The sequence below is a fragment of the Myotis nattereri genome, assembly GCF_964212035.1.
Source record: "Myotis nattereri genome assembly, chromosome: 8".
Taxonomy (NCBI): domain Eukaryota; kingdom Metazoa; phylum Chordata; class Mammalia; order Chiroptera; family Vespertilionidae; genus Myotis; species Myotis nattereri.
The window spans coordinates 45,434,284-45,454,595 of NC_138083.1; the positions used below are offsets into that span (position 1 = coordinate 45,434,284).

A 20,312-nucleotide genomic window follows, 5' to 3' on the forward strand; every position below is an offset into this window, starting at 1 on the left:
ATATTCTTCCATTGATTTTTAGAGAGAGTGGGAGGGAGGGAGGAGGGTGGGAAGAGGGAGGGAGGGAGGGAGGGAGGGAGAGAGAGAGAGAGAGAGAGATAGAAACATCGATTGGTTGCCTCTCACACGCACCCTGACATGGGCTAAGGGTGAAGCATGCAATCGAGGTATGTGCCCTTGACAGGAAATCAAATCCATGATCCTTTTTACCACTGAACAACACTGGGCAGGGCTAGAGTTTATTTTATTGTTTACTAGAGGCCCAGTACACAAAAATTTGTGCACTTGGGGCGGGTCCCTCAGCCCAGCCTGCGCCCATTTGTAGTCTAGGAGCCCTTGGAGGATATCCACCTGTCCGACTAAAAGCTTAGGCCCCCAAGGGATCTGGTCTAAACCATTAGTTGGACATTCTTAGTGCTGCCACGGAGGTGGGAGAGGTTCCTGCCACCACCTCTGCGTTGGCCAGCCATGAGCCAGCTTCTGGCTGAGTGTCACTCCCCATGTGGAAGTGCACTGACCACCAGGGGGCAGCTCCTGCATTGAGCGTCTGCCCCCTAGTGGCCAGTGCGCATCATAGCAACCGGTCATTCTGCTGTTCAATCAATTTGCATATTAGCCTTTTATTATTATTATATAGGATGTCCCTATTTCCCCCCTTTTGCCCCCTCTACCCAGCTCTTGCCCCCCCCCCCCCCTACTTCTCTCTGGTCATCACCATACTGTTGTCTGTGTCCGTGGGTTGTGCATATATTTTCTTTGGCTAATCCCTTCTTTAAATTCACTTCTTTAAATTTTTGTTTTCAGATAAGTGCTTATAACTGCACTATTACATATTTTCTATTATATCATTTAGAATTAAGATATTTTTTAATTGAACCCTTGTAAATTTTAGCACAATTTAATAAATTATGCTAGAAGCACTTAGGAGATTTTTCATGCAATGCAGCTACATTTCAATTAATTTATTACTTTTTAATTTTTTAATATTTTAATTTGAAATAATCTCATACATGTAAAAAAAACCTATAAAATACTACAGCATATTATATATACTCTTCACCCAATTTCTTAGGTGTTAATAATTTAAACATAACCATTATACTACTAACAAAATTTGGAATATATTTTTCTTATAATCTCTTTAATGTTAGTTACTTAATCCATTTACTTTGTTTTTGTTAATCTTCACCCAAGGATATTTTTCCATTGAATTTTAGAGAGAGTGAAGGGAAAGGGAGAGACACATTGATTGGTTGCCTCCTGCACATGCACTGATAGGGACTGGGGATCAAGCCAGCAACTGAGGTACATGCCCTTGACTGGAATCGAACCTGGGACCCTTCAGTCCACAGGCTAATGCTCTATCCACTGAGCAAAACAGGCTGCAGCTTAATTCATTTACTTTTAATCTATATGTGTCTTTATATTTAAAGTGGGTTTTGTTTTTGATTCATCCTCATAATCTGTCTTTTAATTGGTGCATTTATGCCACTGACTTTCAGAGTGCTTACTGATAGAGTTACTGCCATATCAGGTAGCTTCTGGAGCTTCTGGGGTCGCACACGGGGGCCTGGATGGCGACTCGCGCTGGTGGCTCGCATTGTCCTGCCCTGCCTGCAATATGCAAATTATCCGCCATTTTCTGGTGGTTAATTTGCATATCACACTGATTAGCCATTGGGAGGCATAGCGAAGGTACAGTCAATTACCATGTTTGTCTGTTATTAGATAGGATACTATTACAGATGTCCCCATTTTTCCCCCTTTTGCCTACCTCCACCCAGTCCCTCTACCCCTCCCCCCATTTTCCTCTGGCCATTACCACACTGTTGTGTTGTCTGTTTATATGGGTTATGCATATATATTCTTTGGCTAATCCCATCTACTTGTTTCTCTTTACATCTGTTCCATTGTCTCCACATCAGGTATCCACTGTCCTAGCCTATGTATTCATCATTTTCTTAAATAAGTTTTATCATGTAACTATGTTGTGCTAGGTTTTGCTCTGAATAAGAATGGAATTGTACTGTGTGTGGTCTTCTGTGAGTGAAGTTTTTTCACTCAGTATTAAGTTTTATAATGAGAGTCTATGTTGCTTGCTATATGTGGTTTTTATTTCGGTACAATATTCCACACTGTAAATGTTCTAAATTACCATAATTTCTGAATAAATTTTTCTGTTGATGGACATTTGGGTTGCTTCTAGTTTTTCATTATTATAAATAATGCTGCTGAAATAGTCTTATGTTTATATGCCTCCTAGTATGCAAGTAGTGTTTCTAGGGCAGTAGTTCCCAAGTAGATTACTGTGCTTGAAGGGGACATTTGGTAATATGTGCGTGTGTTTTAATTGTCAAATGATTAAACAGTCAGCCTTATCAAGGATGTAAGCTAAGCTATGTGCTGGTAACAAAACCCCCCACATCTCAGGGACTTATCATAGCAGTTATTTCTCACTCACACCATATGTCCATTGTGGATTGGTGGGGATTTCTTTTTTTTTTACATAATTGTATAGGGACCCAGCCTGATGGAGGCTCTGCTCTCTTATAACATTTAGAACATGAGGCTTTCCTTTGTTGCTTAGGCAGGGAAAGGGGTAACTGAAGGGTCATTAACCAGCTCATGTGTATTTGGCTGCAAAAGTGACACATGCCACTTCTGTCCACATCTCATTTGCCAGAACTAGTCACATGACTCCACCTTAATTGCAAAGGGTCTGGGAAATGGAGAAATAGATGAGTATATGGTTAATATCAATATCTTAGCTATCAGGGTACTCTATTGGCACATACAGGGCAGGGACTTAGAGAGTAAAATGTCAGGCAAAGTATTAGTCCCTCACAATGTACAATGAAGAACTGCTCAATCCATAATTCTTATAGGTTACTATAATTTAGCAAAGTGACTGGATGTAAGACAAAACTAAAAAATAAGCTGGTTACTATTGGAATTTTGACCTCCTTTCTTGAGAAATATTGCTCTTGGACACATACTTAGTGCAGTTATTGGGATATAGAGCATATGTATATTTACTTTTACAAAGTGATGGCAAATTATTTTTCATAGTTATTGTGCCATTTTACACTCACATCATTGTACAAGTGTTCTCGTTTCTCTATAGCTTCACCAAACTTCACTGAGGTATAATTAACATACAATAAATGCACATTTTGATAACCATTTTATAATTGTATATTCCCATGATTGCAATTTGATAGCTATGTACAACCGTCACCACAATCAAGATAGTGATCATATCACCTCCACAAGTTTTCTTGTGTTCCTTTGCACCCCTTCCCTTCCACCTTTTTCCTCTCACTTCTCCCCATCCCCAAGAACCACTGGCCTGATTTCTGTCAATAAGGATTAGTTTAAATGTTATAAAAAAATTTTTTTTTCTGTAGTGTTTAGAAATATAGTTTGTTTTTTAGTGTTGTCTTATATCCAGCCACCTTGCTACATTTTCTTATTTGTTCTAATATGATGTTTATAGATTCTTTGGAGTTTACTATGTAGCTAGTAATGGCATATCTAAATAATGACAATTTTATTTCTTCCTTAATACATTTCTTTGTCTTATTGTAATGGCCAAAACTCTAGTGTGGTATTGAAAAGAAGCAGTAGATACTTGTCTAATCAATGATTTTAAAGAGATTGATATTAACATTGAAGTTTGCCTTAGATGTTTAGGACAGAGTTTAGGGTAATAGGACTTAAATAAATACCCTTTGTCAGCTCAAGGGAATTATTTGTGTTCTTAGTTTGCTAAGAGTTTTTATTATGAATGATGACTGGTTAGTGAATGTTATCACATGCTTTTTTTTCTGCAACTGTGGGCATAATCATAGGATGTTCTTCTTTAATCTATTCATGTGATTAATAATTCTATAGTTCCAATAATAATGCTGAAACATCTTTCCTTTCCTGAGCTAATTCTAACTTGTTCTTGATTTTTTTTCTTTATTACTGAATTCTGATGCAATATTTTGTTCGAGATAAGTGTTCATGACTGAGATTGGCTTGCAATTTTCCCTTCTTTTATGTCCTGATCTGTTTTTTGTTATAGTGGCCTTATTAGAATAGGTTGGGGTTTCTTCATTTTTTGTTTGGTGGATGAGTTTGCACAAGTTGGGAATGATCTGTTTCTTATAACTTTGGTAGAACTCAACCATAAAACCTGGTATTTTGAGAGGTTTAAAAAATTTTAAGTTTACATGGTGACAGATTGTTACTAGCATTAGTGGGGTGATCACATTGTAAGGTATAAAAATTCCAATCACTATATCGTACATCTGAAATGAATGTAACTAATGTAAGATTGCATATGAACTGTACTTAAATAAAAAAAATAATTTAAAAAATATGCATAATTTAGTGGTGGTAAAACATATTTTTCTAAAAATTGTTTCAGAAACTTGATTGGAAATTTGATTTGACTATATCACTGCATTATTAGGAATTTGAAAGTTTGTCACGGTAAGGTTTTATTTTAGGTGAATTTCACATTAAATAAAAAAAAAACTTAACATGCCTGAAAAGTTATAATTCAGGGTAATACAAAAGGTTGTAATTCAGAGTAAAAAGGTTGTAATTCAGAGTAATATAAAAGTTCTTTAAGTAAAAATCCACCCAAAGTAAAAATTCTTAAGTAAAAATCCTTCCAAGAGGAACTAAGAACCCCAACATCCTATTGTGAGAATATAGAAAGATAAGAAAGAGGGAGTCTATTCCAGTTTTAAACAGGAAAAAGAATGTCACTATTGTGGGGAAATCTAATGGAGATAAAAGTCCCCTTTTTTGGTTTACTTGTTACTCAAATTGGTTTATCAGACACAGGTTAAAATAATAGGAGAAATATATATATATAGAGGGGAAGATACAAATTTGTGCAGGCTCGCTTATTAAGGCATAGTTAAAGAAATGTAGATGATCCTGCTTTCTTACTTGTTTTTGTTTCTTTGTTTTTATAGGTAGAAGAAGTGAAAAAGCACCAGCACTGCTTAGCATTTAGCTCCTCTGGACCCCAAAGCCAGACTTACTACATTTGTTTTGATACATTCACAGAGTATTTAAGGTGGCTTCGACAAGTCTCTAAGGTAAGCACTTACCCAAGAATTCTTCTGTTCAGCTTCTCTTTGATGAAAGAGTTGCTTTCTTTCAGCTTTAACCAGCTCCAAAATACATTAATTTTTTTTTTCATATACTTCTAGTAATTGGCAATTTTTCATTTTTTAAAAGCTCATTTGGGCTGAAAAGTAGCTTTTAAAAAGTGTGTTCTGTTTGCCAGGTTTTGTTTATACTTTTAAAAAGAATTTAGTGGGTAGGTTGGCATCACTATATTAATGTCATAGATGAGAAACATGAGGTTGAGACTATTTAAAAGACTGGCCCAGGGAAGACAGCTGCAAAACCACAAAATACGCAGAAAATTGTCACAAATTTCCCCTCGTCCTCTGACTATTTTTTCTTGTAAGAGTCTAATCTTATATCATCTCCCTTTTTCAACTTCTGCCTTTTGAATGGTTTAATTTTTTTTCCTCATATTAATTGACGATTTTATATACTGGTAGTCCCCTAAAAAAAGATTACCATGACCCATGAAACAATATACTTTGTGTGAAATGGAAACCAGAATAGCATGATAAATAAGGTAAATAAATGCTAGGATTATAAGGTACTGTGTGTGAGGATGTTTTTATATCACATTTATCGAATTATGTGTAAAATGGATGAAATATAGTGCTTTGGCTCTTGGTTTTGGGTGTATTTATGAAATGATGAAACCTCTCTAGGGTACAAAAGCATGACCATGGAATTTGCTTTCATAGTTTTGAATTTATAATCTAATTTGTTATCCAAGTTCAGTATGATTCAGACTGCAGTTTGATGGTAATTATTTGTCAAGTGAATGAATAGGGAATAACTTTGTAAAATGCTTAACAGAAAATTAGAGAATAATGTTTAGGAAGTCTTTTTGAAATACTAGTTGCATTTGAATGATCAATTTAAGACATTCTCTGATGATGTGATACCCTTAGAAATAGTGGTTTCTGCTCCTTTTAGAGAAGAAGCAGTGGGCAGAGTTTAGGTTGATAGGACTTGGAAGAGTCTGACAACCTGGTAGGCAGATGGAAGTTCTAAATGACAGGGTAGCACCCACATTAGAGAAGAGGGGAAGGATGGCATGTCTTCTTCCGATCTGCATGTAGGACTAAGGTGATATTAGAGGCAAAAAGCACATCTGTCTGATTGTTTTGAAATTACTCTTGTGGTGGCAAATGTGAATAAGAGTTAAATAATATTGTGCTTTTATATTTAAGTGCTTGTATAGGCAGTAAGTCAATGGCCCACACTCTGCTTTTGACCATAGTTTTGACTATGCAAAATTATGGTCAAAGTACAGTATATTTTTTTGTACGTGGAGTTGTCGATTTTTTAATATAAACTTTTTATTTTGGAATAAATTTCTGTTTACAGAAAAGCCTCAAAGATAGTACAGAGAGTTTCCACATACCTTTCACCCAGTTTCGCAAACATACAGTGCATTTATCAAATCTGAGAAAGCAACATGAGTCCATTTCTCTTAACTAAACTCTGGAATGTATTTAGATTTCACTAGTTTTTCCATTCTTCTCTTGTCCCAGCATCTAACCCAGGGTACCACATGGCATTTGGTTGTCATGTCTCCTTTGTCTCCCTGGTCTGGGACAGTTTTTCAGTCTTTGTGTTTTCATGACTTTGATGGTTTTGAGGAGTACTGGTCAGGTATTTTATAGAATGTCCTACATAGAGGTAGTTTGATCTTTCACACTAAATGCAGTGTAATAGGCAGCTGCTTCACATTCTTTTTGGAACAAATCAGAGGCATAATTTCTTAAACATGAATAAGGATGTAAATAAAAGTATATGTAAATTATCAACCTTATGAAAGACAGATTGTTTTGATTTAAATAATAATAACAAAAAGATTAATAGGTATTGAGTTTAATAGTGTGTATATTAAACATCCACACAAATGATAAGTCACTGTTCAGAAGCCAGCAAGTATTTATTCTATATGTCAGGTATGTGTTTTATGCATTGGGATACAGCAAAGAACAAATAAATTCCCCTCTCTTGGATGGGCTTACATTGGGAGACAGGCAATAAATAAGTAAACAGACAAAAGAAAAAATATCAAATCATCGAAGTTTTGTACTACAAGGTCATATGACAAAGAATGACAGAGGAGGAATAGCTCTTCTGAGGAGGGGACTTTAAATGGAAACTTCCATGAAAAAAAAGAATCTGATTATTGAAGATCTGCTGGAAGGAGCTTTGGGAGAAGATCCTGTTGAAAACTCTAAAACTGGAAGGAGGGACCGAAAGGCCAGGAGTCTTATATTATAGACCAGGGTAAAAAGGCTGAATTTTATTATTGGCATAATGGCAGGTCATTAAAGAATTTTCTTTCAGAAAGTTACCGACCTGACATTGGCTATTGTTTGCAAAAGAGATGTGTAGGGTGCAAGGATGGAAGCAGGGAGGCCTGACCGATGAAAGGCTCTTTTGGTGTATACGAGGCAGGAGGCGAGGGTAGAAATGGAGAGACTTCGATAGATTTGTTTTGGAAACTGAGCGACAGGATTACTGATGAATTACATAAGGAGCGTGAGGAAAATGGAGAAATAAAGAGTGGTTTCTGGGATCTTTGAATTACTGGATAAATTGTAGCATCAGGCAAAAATCATAGCATAATCAGACTTTTTATATTTGCACCTTTAATACTGTAGCAAAATGCAGTTCTTACCTTCAGAGGGCTTTCTGGAGAGTCAGCAGAGAGGTGAAGCACAAGAGGTAGGATATGAAATATCTCTTAAAAGGATGTGGAAAATGTTGATTTCTGAATTGTTGCTGGTGATTGTAAATGTCTTATTTACAATCTGGGTTAATGCTTGTTTCTGTTGCTGGTTGGCCAAAATGCCATCTCCATGGTCTAATACAGAGGTCGGCAAACTGTGACTTGTGAGCCACATGGGGCTCTTTGGCCCCTTGAGTGTGGTTCTTCCACAGAATACCGACTTCTGCACATGGGCCATGTAGTTTCAGTTGCAGTGTACATGCGTGCCTGCATGTGATATTTTGTGGAAGAGCCACACTCAAGGGGCCAAAGAGCCTCATGTGGCTCATGAGCCGCAGTTTGCCGATCACTGGTCTAATAGGATAGTGCATCCTATATAATAAAAACCTAATATGCAAATCGACCAAATGGCAGAACGACGGATCGCTATGACATGAAATGACCACCAGGGGACAGACGCTCCCACAGGGGGAGCACTGCTCAGCCAGAAGCTGGGCTCACGGCTGGTGAGCATAGTGGCAGGAGCCTGTCCTTCCTCCACTGTATTGGGTGGTAAGGAGCAAGGGCTCCTGGACTGCAAGAGCCCCAGACTGCGAAAGGGATGTCTGACTGCTTGCTTAGGCCCTATCCCCAGGGGTGACGGGCCTAAGCCAGCAGGCGGACATCTCCTGAGAGGTCCCGGATTGCGAGAGGGCCCAGGCTGAGCTGAGGAACCCCCCTCCCCACAGTGCTGATTTTTGTGCACCAGGCCTTTAGTCTGCAATAAGGCTCTCACTCTGTGATTATCCAAACCTCTCAATAGGAAGGTAGATGATGGGGGGGAACTGTGAGGCCGGAGAACATGACGGTGGTAAGAAAGGGGAGGGGAATGTTGGTGTGATTTTCCCATTTCACTGATTATTGCCATTAGAAGGGTTTGATATGTATGTGCTGAAATGTAATATAGCTATTTGCAAAAGACAATTCACACACGTAGGCATACACAAGATTACAGCTTACACTTCATACTTATAAGTCATTAAGAATGGCAGACATTGGGAAGAAAAATTTCTTCCTGAAAAGTCAGGAATGGAGGACTAAGGACAGAACATCTTAGTAATTAGCAGATGTTAGATACAGGATCTTCCCTTTCTCCAATCTTAAAAACCAGGTACACAAAAATTTTATAAGTTGTTATGGTTAGTGAATTAAAGGGGAAATGAGTCGTAAAGGGTTGATTAAAGAGGTTAGATATTATTGAGGAAATAAGTGAGAATGCCCTATTTGGATATGAATCCTACATAAAATATGGTCACATGCTCCTTTAAACTTTGTATTTTGTTGATAGTCCTAAGAGAGTATCTTTTTTTTAAATCCAGCATCCTGGGAGAGTAGGTTGGGGCTGCTGGAAAAATGATGAGAACCTCGCTCCATCTGGGAGTATGTGCTGATGGGAAATTTGGGGTGGCAATGCCTGACTTGTCTAAGCCACTTCTTCTTCCAACTTCCCCTTTCCATTGTCCTCTGTTCTTCCTCATATGGGGGTATCAAGTTTAGTCACACTCGGGAGTTACTATGGAAATTGTTTCTTTTTCTTCTGATTAAGAAACGAAACTGCACGGAATGGATTGTCTTTACATCCTGATATTTAAATGAAGAGTCATTCATTTTGATAAGGATCTAAAAGGATAACAAACCCAACAACAGAAATATCTGGGTTTCTGATTTTTAATGACCATCTCCACCCCAGTCAGTCCAGTGTTTTTAAAATTAAAATGAATTAGAATCTGTAATAATAAAAACATAATATGCTAATTAGACCAGACAGCCAAATGACCTTCTGGATGACCTTCTGGATGTCATTACAGATGCCTTTCCAGATGAAACTGTGGGGGCCGAGGCAGAGGCGGTTATGGGCGATCAGCCAGGAAGGCAAGCAGTTAGGGGTGATCAGGCATGCAGGCAGAGTGGTTAGGGGTGATCAGGCAGGCAGGCGAGCAGTTAGGGGCATCAGGCAGGCAGGCAGAGGCGTTAGGGGTGATCAGGCAGGCAGGCAGAGTGGTTAGGGGCGATCAGGCAGGCGGGCGAGTGGTTAGAGGCGATCAGGTAGGCAGGCAGGCAAGCGGCTAGGAGCCAGAGGTCTTGGATTGCGAGAGGATATGTCTGACTGCCGGTTTAGGCCCAGTCGGGATCGGGGCTAAACCAGCAGTCGGACATCCCCCGAGGGGTCCAGATTGCAAGAGGGTGCAGGCCAGGCTGAGGAACCCTTCCCCTTCTACGCCCCCATGCACGAATTTCATGCACTGGGCCTCTAGTCCTATATAATAAAGAGGGAATATGCAAATTCACCGTCACTCCGCCGCAAAGATGGCTGCACCCACAGCTGAGGCCGAGTTCCCATAACGAGCCTTAAGGAGCAATCAGCAGGGACCTGAGGCTGCGCCCCCCACCCCCGTGGGGCTTGACAGGGGACCTCAGGCCATGACTCCCACCAGCGCAGCTTAACGGGGGACCTCAGGCCACGCCCCCGCCCTGGCGCCAGGTTGGGGGACCTCAGGCTGTGCTCCACACCCGGCAGGGCTTGACAGGGGACCTCAGGCCATGCCCCCCGCCCCGGCACCGGGCCAGGGGACCTGAGGCTGTGCCCCCCACCCCAGCGCCAGGCCAGGGGACCTGAGGCCATGCCTCCCACCCAGTGGGACTTGATAGGGGACCTCAAGGTGCACCCCCTGCCCTGGTGCTGGGCCGGGGGACCTCAGGCCATGCCCCCTGTTTGGCGGGGCTTGACAAGGGTGGGACGGGACATATCTAGATCTAACCCAATGAGGGGGGGCTGGCTGGGTCTGGGTTTCGCGTGATTTTGAGGCACACGTGGGTGGGTGGGTGGGGACTTGACTCTGGGTCCCGTGGTGCACCTCAGACTCTGACAGGAGGAAGATTTTCATATACATTTTACTAATTTTCTTTCATCTCTGACACTTCTATTATAGAGAAAGGGCAAATAGCAATATTAAAATATTTCCTCTAATTACTCCCCTTATAATGTGCACGAATTTCGTGCACCTGGTCACTAGTATTAATTTAAAAGGAAACTTTATTATTTTCAGTTTATGCTTCTGGATCTTAGCTACAAGAGAAGTGTTCATCTTTGGTCTAATTTGTTTCATTTGGTTTTGGGAAGCTTTTTAAAAGATTATTAATGAGATATTTTCTATCAAAATGGGTTCTTGTGTACTTATTTTTTAAACTTAATCTTAGCTTGCCAAGATAATACCTAAGGCAATTCCTTTAGAGTTTTTATTTTGGCTGGGTGTTAGTGGTAGATACTGTGGGAATAGCTCCTTTGGGAGGATTACAATATTGATTATAAAATCATCCCTAAAATATTTATGCACGGCATGCTTTAAAAATTCAGTAAATATCCTATTAAATGCAGTGTCAAAAATGACTCTGTTTGCACAACACGGATACAAGTATCCAGCATGTTTTCAAAGTGGTTGGAGGGGCAATGATGTATGAGGAGGCTGAGGATGGTAGCCATATATATGTTTTATGGCCCAATGTTACAAATGCATGCTTCATAAGGCCACTTACCTTGTCTGTGTGTCTCCTTGTTCATTGGTGGCTGTCATGCTGGCAGTTGCTGGTGACTGTGGTTATCACAGTAGTTATCTTCCTGAGGTCTTTCAGTATTAACCATAGTATTTTAACTTTAGGCCTTTTTTTTTTTTTTAATATATTTTACTGATTTTTTACAGAGAGGAAGGGAGAGAGATAGAAACATCGATGAGAGGGAAACATCGATCAGCTGCCTCCTGCACATCTCCTACTGGGGATGTGCCCGCAACCCAGGTACATGCCCTTGACCGGAATCAAACCTGGGACCTTTCAGTCCACAGACCAACGCTCTATCCACTGAGCCAAACCCGTTTCAGCGTAGGCCTTTTTTTTTAAGTCACTGCAGTGGACTTTCGGACGCCATGATATATTGGGTTAATTCTTAAAACACATAATGTAGGCAAATCAGGGCCACATTTCATGCTGAATTAGAGACCACCTGAAATGATGAGTAAACATCACCCTTTAAATAAGATATATGGTGAATCACAATTGAACTTTTGGTTCCATGTGCTTAAAAATAAGCATTTTATTGTTCAGATTTTACTCAAGAATACTACACTAACCCCTTTTGTCAGATCATTCTGATGTAATAGGATTGAGGTTTTTAACATGTAGATTTGTGTCATTAACTATAGTTGCAAGGAACCCTTTGAGTTAGTCATCTTTTACACATGTTTTACCTCTTAATCTGAAGTGTAATCTAGGGAGTGTGCTGCTTTTTGTCACTGGCCTTTTGGGGGAAAATCCTCACTTCACATTTCATACCCATTTTTTTGATAAAGAATCAAGGGCCATTTGACCAAGAACAATCTAGCAAGTCTCTGGTAGAATATGAGATAGAACTGAAGGTCTGAGTGAAATGGATTTTAGTTTTTAAAATGTTTTGTGATAAATTTGTTGATGTATTTGTATTTTAAAAATTTATTATTAATTTTTCAGTTTAAAAATAATCACCTCAAAATAAATATAATTGCACTTCGTGCTCTAAGTATTTAAACTGAGGGGAAGTTGTCAGGAATAAAGAAAATTGTATTTTATTTTAAATTAGTTATTATAACATATTTCTCAAGTTCTTATTTTTTTAAGTTAGCCTGTGGTAAGCAGTATAATGTTTCACAACTGATGTGCATGCCCTAACCCTGAAAACTGTGAATATGTCACCTCATCCTGAGAAAATTGCTCTTGCACCAATTCTGTAGTGAACCTGTGAGAAAATTCAGTATATGAGATATTTGGGTACAGGAGGACTTTAAGGAAGTAAAGGGCAAGCTGAGCCTTAAAGGCTGAATAGGATTCACCTGTAAGACAAGAGGGGAAAGGATGTTTCAAGGAGCGGTCAAATGTATACAAAGGCATTGCTATGTAAGATGTAAAAATGTATTATCACAGATGTCTGAGAAGTGTGGAAAACAGAAAAAACTAGAAGCTAGGTCAGTGATGGCGAACCTATGACATGCGTGTCAGAGGTGACACGCGAACTCATTTTTTTGGTTGATTTTTCTTTGTTAAATGGCATTTAAATATCCTATCTAATAAAAGACAAAAAGGGTAATTAACTGTACCTCCACTACGCTTCCCATTGGCTAATCAGGCCGGCATGCAAATTAGCTGCCAACATAGATGGCTGCTGGCAGCCACGCAGCTGAAGCGAACATGAGGCTTGCTTGCTCCAGTGTTGGAGGAAGCCAAGGTTCCCTGCCTGCTGCGGCCTGGCTCTGAGCCCGAAAGCAACAATGTTTCAATTATAGAAGCTAAACAAACCCCAGATACTTGCTTTCAGCCAGCCGTGGCCTCAGAGCTAAGAGCGCCAGTGACAGTAATGATGTTTCAATTATAGAAGGTAAATAAATCCCAGAATAAAAAAAAAAACAAAAGGAGAGGCTGGGAGCTTCAGTTGCTGGCCAGCCTGAAAACAGCCCTCAGCCCCTCACCCAGACTGGCCAGGCACCCCAGCGGGACCCCCACCCTGATCCGGGACACCCTTCAGGGCAAACCAGCTGGCCCCCACCTGTGCACCAGGCCTCTATCCTATATAGTAACAGGGTAATATGCAAACTGACCCTAACAGCAGAAAGACTGGGAATGACTGGTCACTATGACACACACTGACCACCAGGGGGCAGATGCTCAATGCAGGAGCTGCCCTCTGGTGGTCAGTGCGCTCCCACATGGGGGAGCTCTGCTCAGCCACAAGCCAGGCTTACGGCTGCCAGTACAGCGGTGGTGGTGGGATCCTCTCCTGCCTCCTCAGCAACACTAAGGATGTCCGACTGCAGCTTAGGTCTGCTCCCTGCTGGCAAGAGGACATCCCCCGAGGGCTGCCGGGCTGCCAGAGGAATGTCTGATTGCCATCTTAGGCCCAATCCCCCGGGGAGCAGGCCTAAGCAAGCAGGTGGTCATCCCCTGAGGGGTCCCAGACTGCAAGAGGGCACAGGCTGGGCTGAGGGACCCCCCACTCCCGAGTGCACAAATTTTTGTGCACCGGGCCTCTAGTATAAAATAAATATCAAAAATATAAGTGTTTTACTATGGTTGCAAATATCAAAAAATTTCTATATATGACACAGCACCAGAGTTAAGTTAGGATATTTCAAAATGCTGACACGCCGAGGTCAAAAGATTCACCATCACTGAGCTAGGTAAAGTAAAAAAAGTGCTGGCCATTCTAGACTATTTCCTGCTAGTTCTGTTTCATTTTCTTGTGGAAATTTGACTATAAGTTACCAAATATTATAACTTTCCAATATATTAATAGATCTGTTAGATAAAAATTCATGTTACAAAATCTTTCCTTATTCAGTTCTAAAGAACAGGTTACTCATCCATGAGGTAAACATCAAAATAAAAATACTTTTTGTTTTGTTTCTTCCCCCCTTAACTAATTGATTTATTTTATTAATGATAAAAGTCATTTCACCTGCAGAATTGATCCATTAGGAACAGCAAAAGTGCAAATAGTAATAACTAACATTTTAGTTACTTTTTCTATGCACCAAGCACTGTTCTTGATGGTACCAATGAAGTAGATCCTCATAACAACTCTGGTCTGGTTTTTACAATTAAAGATAACTCGTGAGGAGATATTATAATCTCCGCTTTGCAGATGAGGAAACTAAGGTATAAAGTATCCAGCACTTCTCTATACAGAGAGTTCTACTGCCTTGCTCTTTTTTTTTTTACTTGTACTTCTAATGTTTATAGTGGCCTAAAGGGGCAAAAAACCCCAGTATTCAAAAAAACAACTGAGATTTACTGAAAATGCCAGGGAGGTGCTTATATATGCAGTTATCAGCAGAATCCAGGCAGCTCAGTAGTAGGATGAAAGGTGGTTTTATTCAGGCAATCTGTTGAATGGTGTATGCTGCTAAGGACATTTGAGCATGGCCCACTGTGCATCGACCACTGATCTTCTTAAATGATGACCAAGAAGTATTTAAGAAATTGAGATGTCTTTTGAGGCATCCAAGGCAGATTAGATTAGTTTCAGTGTTGAGGGGATTACTGTGTCTAATTCTTTAAAAACTGGTCAAGCCCTGGCAGATGTGGCTCAGTTGGTTGGGCATTGTCCCGTACACTGAAAGGCTGCCAGTTCGATTCCTGGTCAGGACACATGCCTGGGTTGCGGGCTCAATCCCTGGTAGGGGGCATGCGTTAGGCAGCCAATCGATATTTTGCTGTTTTTAGTTTAACCTTAAAATCAATGTCTCCCTCTTCCTCTCCCTCTCCCTTCCACTCTCTCTAAAAATCAATTAAAATAAATAAGTAAATAAATAAATAAAACTGGTGAGGTATTCTATATCAGGAACTTAGCATATGCCACTAACCAGATGTTTATACCTGGTTATGTTTTATCTTCCTTAAGGGTTTAGTTTTCATGATATACAGTATTTACTTATCTTGGAAGATCCCTATATTTGTAACCCAAAGTATGGAATTTTCTACAACTACTCGAGTTAAATTCTTCCATGCACTTATCTTACTTATAATTTTATAAAGGATGGAGTGATGGAATAATTGAAATTTTATCAATGAGTTCTCTATGATAAACTTGCTGATCTTGTATGTTAGACTTGGAACTTTAGCACTGAGGTTTTTGTATTTTAGATACAAAATAAGTGGCCTATTTCTAATGATGGAATAATTTAAGTATGTATTTATATTATTTCTTTTAATCAAAAGTTAGAATATAGGCTTTTCGTGGTTAGTTATCTTTCCCCCTCTCCTTTGTCAAGGTGCACCTTTGGGGAATGCTGCGTGATGGACCTCAGAGACACTCTCAGGTGGCCACTTTCTAAAGAGGTTGTTTATACACATTTTGCCAAAAAGGAAATGAGGAAGGAACTCTGAGTTCAGATTTGATCTCCACCCAAGGCGAGATCTATTTTTCTGTTGTTACTGAGAAACACAATAGGGTTTGTGTATGTGGAGGGGAGATAACTGTCAGGGTGACACAGTTAATGATTCTGCAAGGCAACTGTTGGTGCCATCTTCTCAGAGCCTTTTACAGTTGCTCTGACTCAGAGGGAGTGAGTGCCAGGCCTGTATTTCCAGATTAGGCTGCGCAGCGAGCTCACTGGACAAATACTACAGCACTGCCTGCTCTAGGGGTGACGAGCAGGCAGGCCCCTGTACCAGTGCCTGGGAATGCCTGCCCATCTTGTCAATCAAGGTGACTGTCAGGGCTGAAATTGTCAATGGGAGCTCTGAGGTTTGTTTTCTGCTCTGTGTGCTCTTATTGAACCACTGCACACAGGCTCTTAAATTACAGTTGTTGAGTGTCTGTGTCCTCAGGAGACCAAGAGTTTGAAGACAAGGAGTGTATCTCTCTAGTACCAAGTACAGTGCCTGGTTCATAAAGGCAAATGCTAAATATATGTCGAAAGAGTCACTCATCCCATCCCTTCCACTTCCCTGGCAAAGAGATGGCGGGACGCCTAGGAGGGGCTCTCAGTATTGGTTTGTCCATATTGTTTTGGCTGGTGCTTTAACAGTGAGCCAGGGGTTTGTGTGTTTTCTTCTCTAGCCTGTTGCTCTCTCCATACGCTTTTACTAGTATTACTGGGTCCCTTCTAATCTTAATCATAGTCCCTTTCCTACCCGGATGCCTTTGCTCTCCTCAACTCCCACCTCTCATTTCTGCCTGCTAGTGATAGCCTCTTCAGATCTTCCCATTGTCTTTCATCAGTTTGCCATTTCATTACCCCTAGTGGTTTGGAATAGTGTAAATTTGTATACCTTATTTCTTGATGGTTTTTTTTTTTCCATATAATTTAAGGCAAAGAAATGGAAAGATGCTAGAATTTCAGCTAGGATTTACTGAGCCCAAAATTGGCTGCTTGATATGTTCCTGTTAGGACATTATTAATGTATATAATTTTATAGGAATGTTTTCTGTATTTGTTGTTAAACAGATTTTCTAAAAAGCTAATTAGTAAAGGATCAAGAAATGAGATGTCATTATGAAAAGGTCTGGGGGTCAAGTTAAGCATTTCTTACATTTGTAGAATTTTTTTAAAATAAATTATTGCATGTTATGGAGCAGTGAGAATTTAAATTTTATTAAAATTAGAAATTTTTGTTTGATATAAAACTTTCTGGAGGATGAAATGGAAAATAAAGGTGTTAGAATTCTCAGCTAATAGAGATTAATAAACTTGCTATTCTCCTATATAATAAAAGGCTAATATGCAAATTGTCCTCTCGGGAGTTCGACTGACTGGGAGTTCAACCACTCGCTATGACGTGTGCTGACCACCAGGGGGTGGCACAGAACGAAGAAAGGCCCCTGCCGGCAGCTGGCAGCCGGTGGAAGGAAGGCCTGGCTGGCAGCTGGGGGAAGGAAGGCCCTGGCCGGCAGCCGGAATTAAGGCCCCAGCCAGCAACCAGAAGGCTCTGATCGGCCCTGATTGTCGGCCAGGCCTAGGGACCCTACCCGTGCATGAATATTGTGCACCGGGCCTCTAGTTTAGAATATTAATAAATATTCTAAATTTATATTTGCCTACCTCTTGCTTTCCCAAAGCATTTGGGTGGGGAGGTGAGGATGAAAACTAGGTCAGTTAAGGTCAATAATTTTTTACAGAAGTCTAGTAAACTCCCCAGAGACTACCCCTGTAGCCAGGGCATAATTTCCCAAGCCACGGAAGGCCAGGCCAGAGCAATTAATGACTCATAATGCCAGTTTATGACAGTCCTTTACTTTATACAAGCAGAATTATTTGTGCTATTTCAGCTGCTTTGACCAAGCCTTTCAGAGTCGTTTTGCTTAATTTGAACATGCCATACACATAACAAGGATAAATACCACTTTACTAAAGTATAGTGGGGACAGAAAATCACATGAATATTATTCTGAACTCTTCCTTGCCTGTGAAAGATGAGTGTCCGCTCGCTGAACATGAAGAATGATGGGAGTGATGCAGGTACAGTCCTGTTGCATGGGGTGGGGGTGGGGGAGGAGGGGGCGTTAATTTTGAAAGCATAGTGGGGATAGTTAGGGATAGGATAGATATACGGGGTTAGAAATGCAACTCAGCTAGAGTCATAACAGATATTTTTTAACGTAAATGTCCTAAAGATTGGCAAAGAAACCACTGAGGAAAAGTGCTGCGCTGAGGAGCATGTTAGAAATGTATGGATGCCCCATAGGTAACCTGAAAAGTTCATTGTTCATATTATCATTTCTATTTTTACCCTCAGATGTTCCTTGGAGGAAATATTTTGAGGGCCCAATGAACTTTTTTCATACATGTTTACAAGTCATTTGGAAAAGAAGACAGCCTGAGCAGGTGGTTGGGATTTATGTTCATTTTAATGTATCTCCCAATGTAGGTAGGATCATGGGGACAAAAAAAATAAATAAATAAAATTCCATTTAATTTACTAACTCAAAATTACCAGCCTTAAAAAATGTTTTGTTGTTAATGCAGACTAGCACTGATTTATTTCCCCAAGCTACAGTTACTTTGGAATTAATTCCTTCGTGTGTAGCTCACTGATGGTCTATGGGCTGCATGTAGTGTGTAGTGTAGTTCTGCCTTGGTCCGAGTGAGCTTTATCTGTGTGACTGGTCAGTGGCAGGAGCAGTGGCCTGTGTGTGCTGTGGTCTTTTCTTGTCTTGTGGATGTCTGTGGCCTGCGGCTATGGGCGTTGGTCTAGGGATCCTTGGTCTGCAGGGGCTCTTCTGAATTTCTAAATGAGAACATTTTCTTTACAGCAGCTTGTATAGCTGGTCAGGGCAGGTACTGTCTGTCCCACTTTAGAGAAGGAAACACTGGAAGACAGATAGGTGAAGGGACTTATCCAGGGCCACATGGCTAAGAAGAGGTAGAATCAACTCTACATGCCCTGCGTTTTGTTATACCTGTGCCCTTTCTCCTGTATATCCAGCTTCTTGGGCCTCAACTTTGTCTTCCATTCTTTTGCTGTTTGGGGGTGTAATAGAAGTATAGTAGCTTTTGCCATAAGGACTTTATATTCTATTTTGAGTTCCTTTAGAAGTTCCTTTCCATAACCAATATTTGAGGGGATTCCTACCTGTGCCTGTTTCTTTAATTTTCTTGCCAAATTTCGGTAGCCTCCTTTTAAAATTTTCCTGTAACCTTTTAAAATTTAATTAGGTGCTACTAGGTAGCATCATCACTGCCCGGGTGGACACGTTGTGTGAGGTAGGAGTGGGTCCAGCCTATAATGTCAAGAAATGGTGCCCCTCTCCCCTTCCCACCCAAGGGACCGCACCCATTCATTGCCTGACGTCTATATGTGGTCAGCAGATGGTCTCTGCTTCGTCTAGGAGGACTCCTGTTCATCATTGCCATATTTACTCCCCATCTTCATACCTGAGGCTGCAGCTAATCCTAAAGGATACCATCTCATTGTCTTTGCTCTAGTCGGAAGGGTTATGTTCTTATTTTATCGTGGAAGTTAGAGGAGCATCCCTTTGCGTGAGATCTGAACTGTGTCCAGGCCCTGACTGGATGGCATGGCATTAAGAGCACAGGCTCTGGTTCACATTTGAGTTCTGCTGCTGGTTTTATGTGATGTTGGGAACCCTGTGTGACTCCAGTTCAACCTGCATTTTTGAAATGAGAAGTCCTTACTTCACTGAGTCATTGTGAGATTAAACTAAATATTATGTCTAAGGCACTTAGAAGTGTGCCTATCACAACTGCAGCATCCACTAGAAGTTAGCTTTTATTGCTGTTATTACTGCTACTTGCTGTGAAGTGTATAAAGTAGCTTTCTGATATATTTTATTACTTGTGTAGGTCTTTCTTATTTGGGGAAGGATCTTAGTTTTAATAGGTGGTTTGTAGGTCACCTGGCTGGTAGTGTTTCCACTAGGACAAGCCAGTCTTCTTTGTGGTGGAGCCCTGTGTGCCCAGGCAGGTCTGTACAGGAACGCTTTAGCCTCCCCTTGTTGCAGGGACAGGACTGGGCAGAGGTCGCTTTTGTGGTCACCTTGGCAGCTCACTGCCCCACTGCCATCAGGGCCATTTAATTCTGTTCTCGCCGTGGTTGTTCCTGGTGCTGCCACGCCTCCCACAGACTGCTCTTGCTTGTAGCTCTGTTACTGTGGTTTCTTCTCCCTGGTTTCTAGCAGGAACAGCTTGTGGTCCAGAACGAGGAAGGGAATCAAATACAACTTGACATTTAGTCATTATCTTTCCAAAGTTGTCCAAAGGGAGTATTTAGTGTGATGCTTCAGTGGAAATAGAATTGTCCTCTTCTAAGTAATCTCCAGCTGAAAGAACATACGGGATGGGTTGGGTGCACATTGGTGAGAAGGGAGGTATCATAAAGTAGGGCAGCGGCCATCTTTCCAGCCAATACTTCTGAGGGCTGTACCAAGTGCTGAATATAGGGTATT

The 20,312-nt window shown here is 40.7% G+C and overlaps 1 protein-coding gene across 1 annotated transcript in view; it reads left to right on the forward strand.

Annotated features, from left to right (window-relative positions):
* PHLPP1 (PH domain and leucine rich repeat protein phosphatase 1) overlaps positions 1–20,312 on the forward strand; it is a gene marked incomplete at its 5' end in the record, with an annotated part of 204,807 nt that overhangs the window by 101,779 nt on the left and 82,716 nt on the right. Inside the window, one exon of the mRNA XM_081096661.1 lies at positions 4,974–5,099. Within this exon, the coding sequence (XP_080952787.1) occupies positions 4,974–5,099 (126 nt within the window). The remainder of the gene's footprint in view (positions 1–4,973; positions 5,100–20,312) is intronic.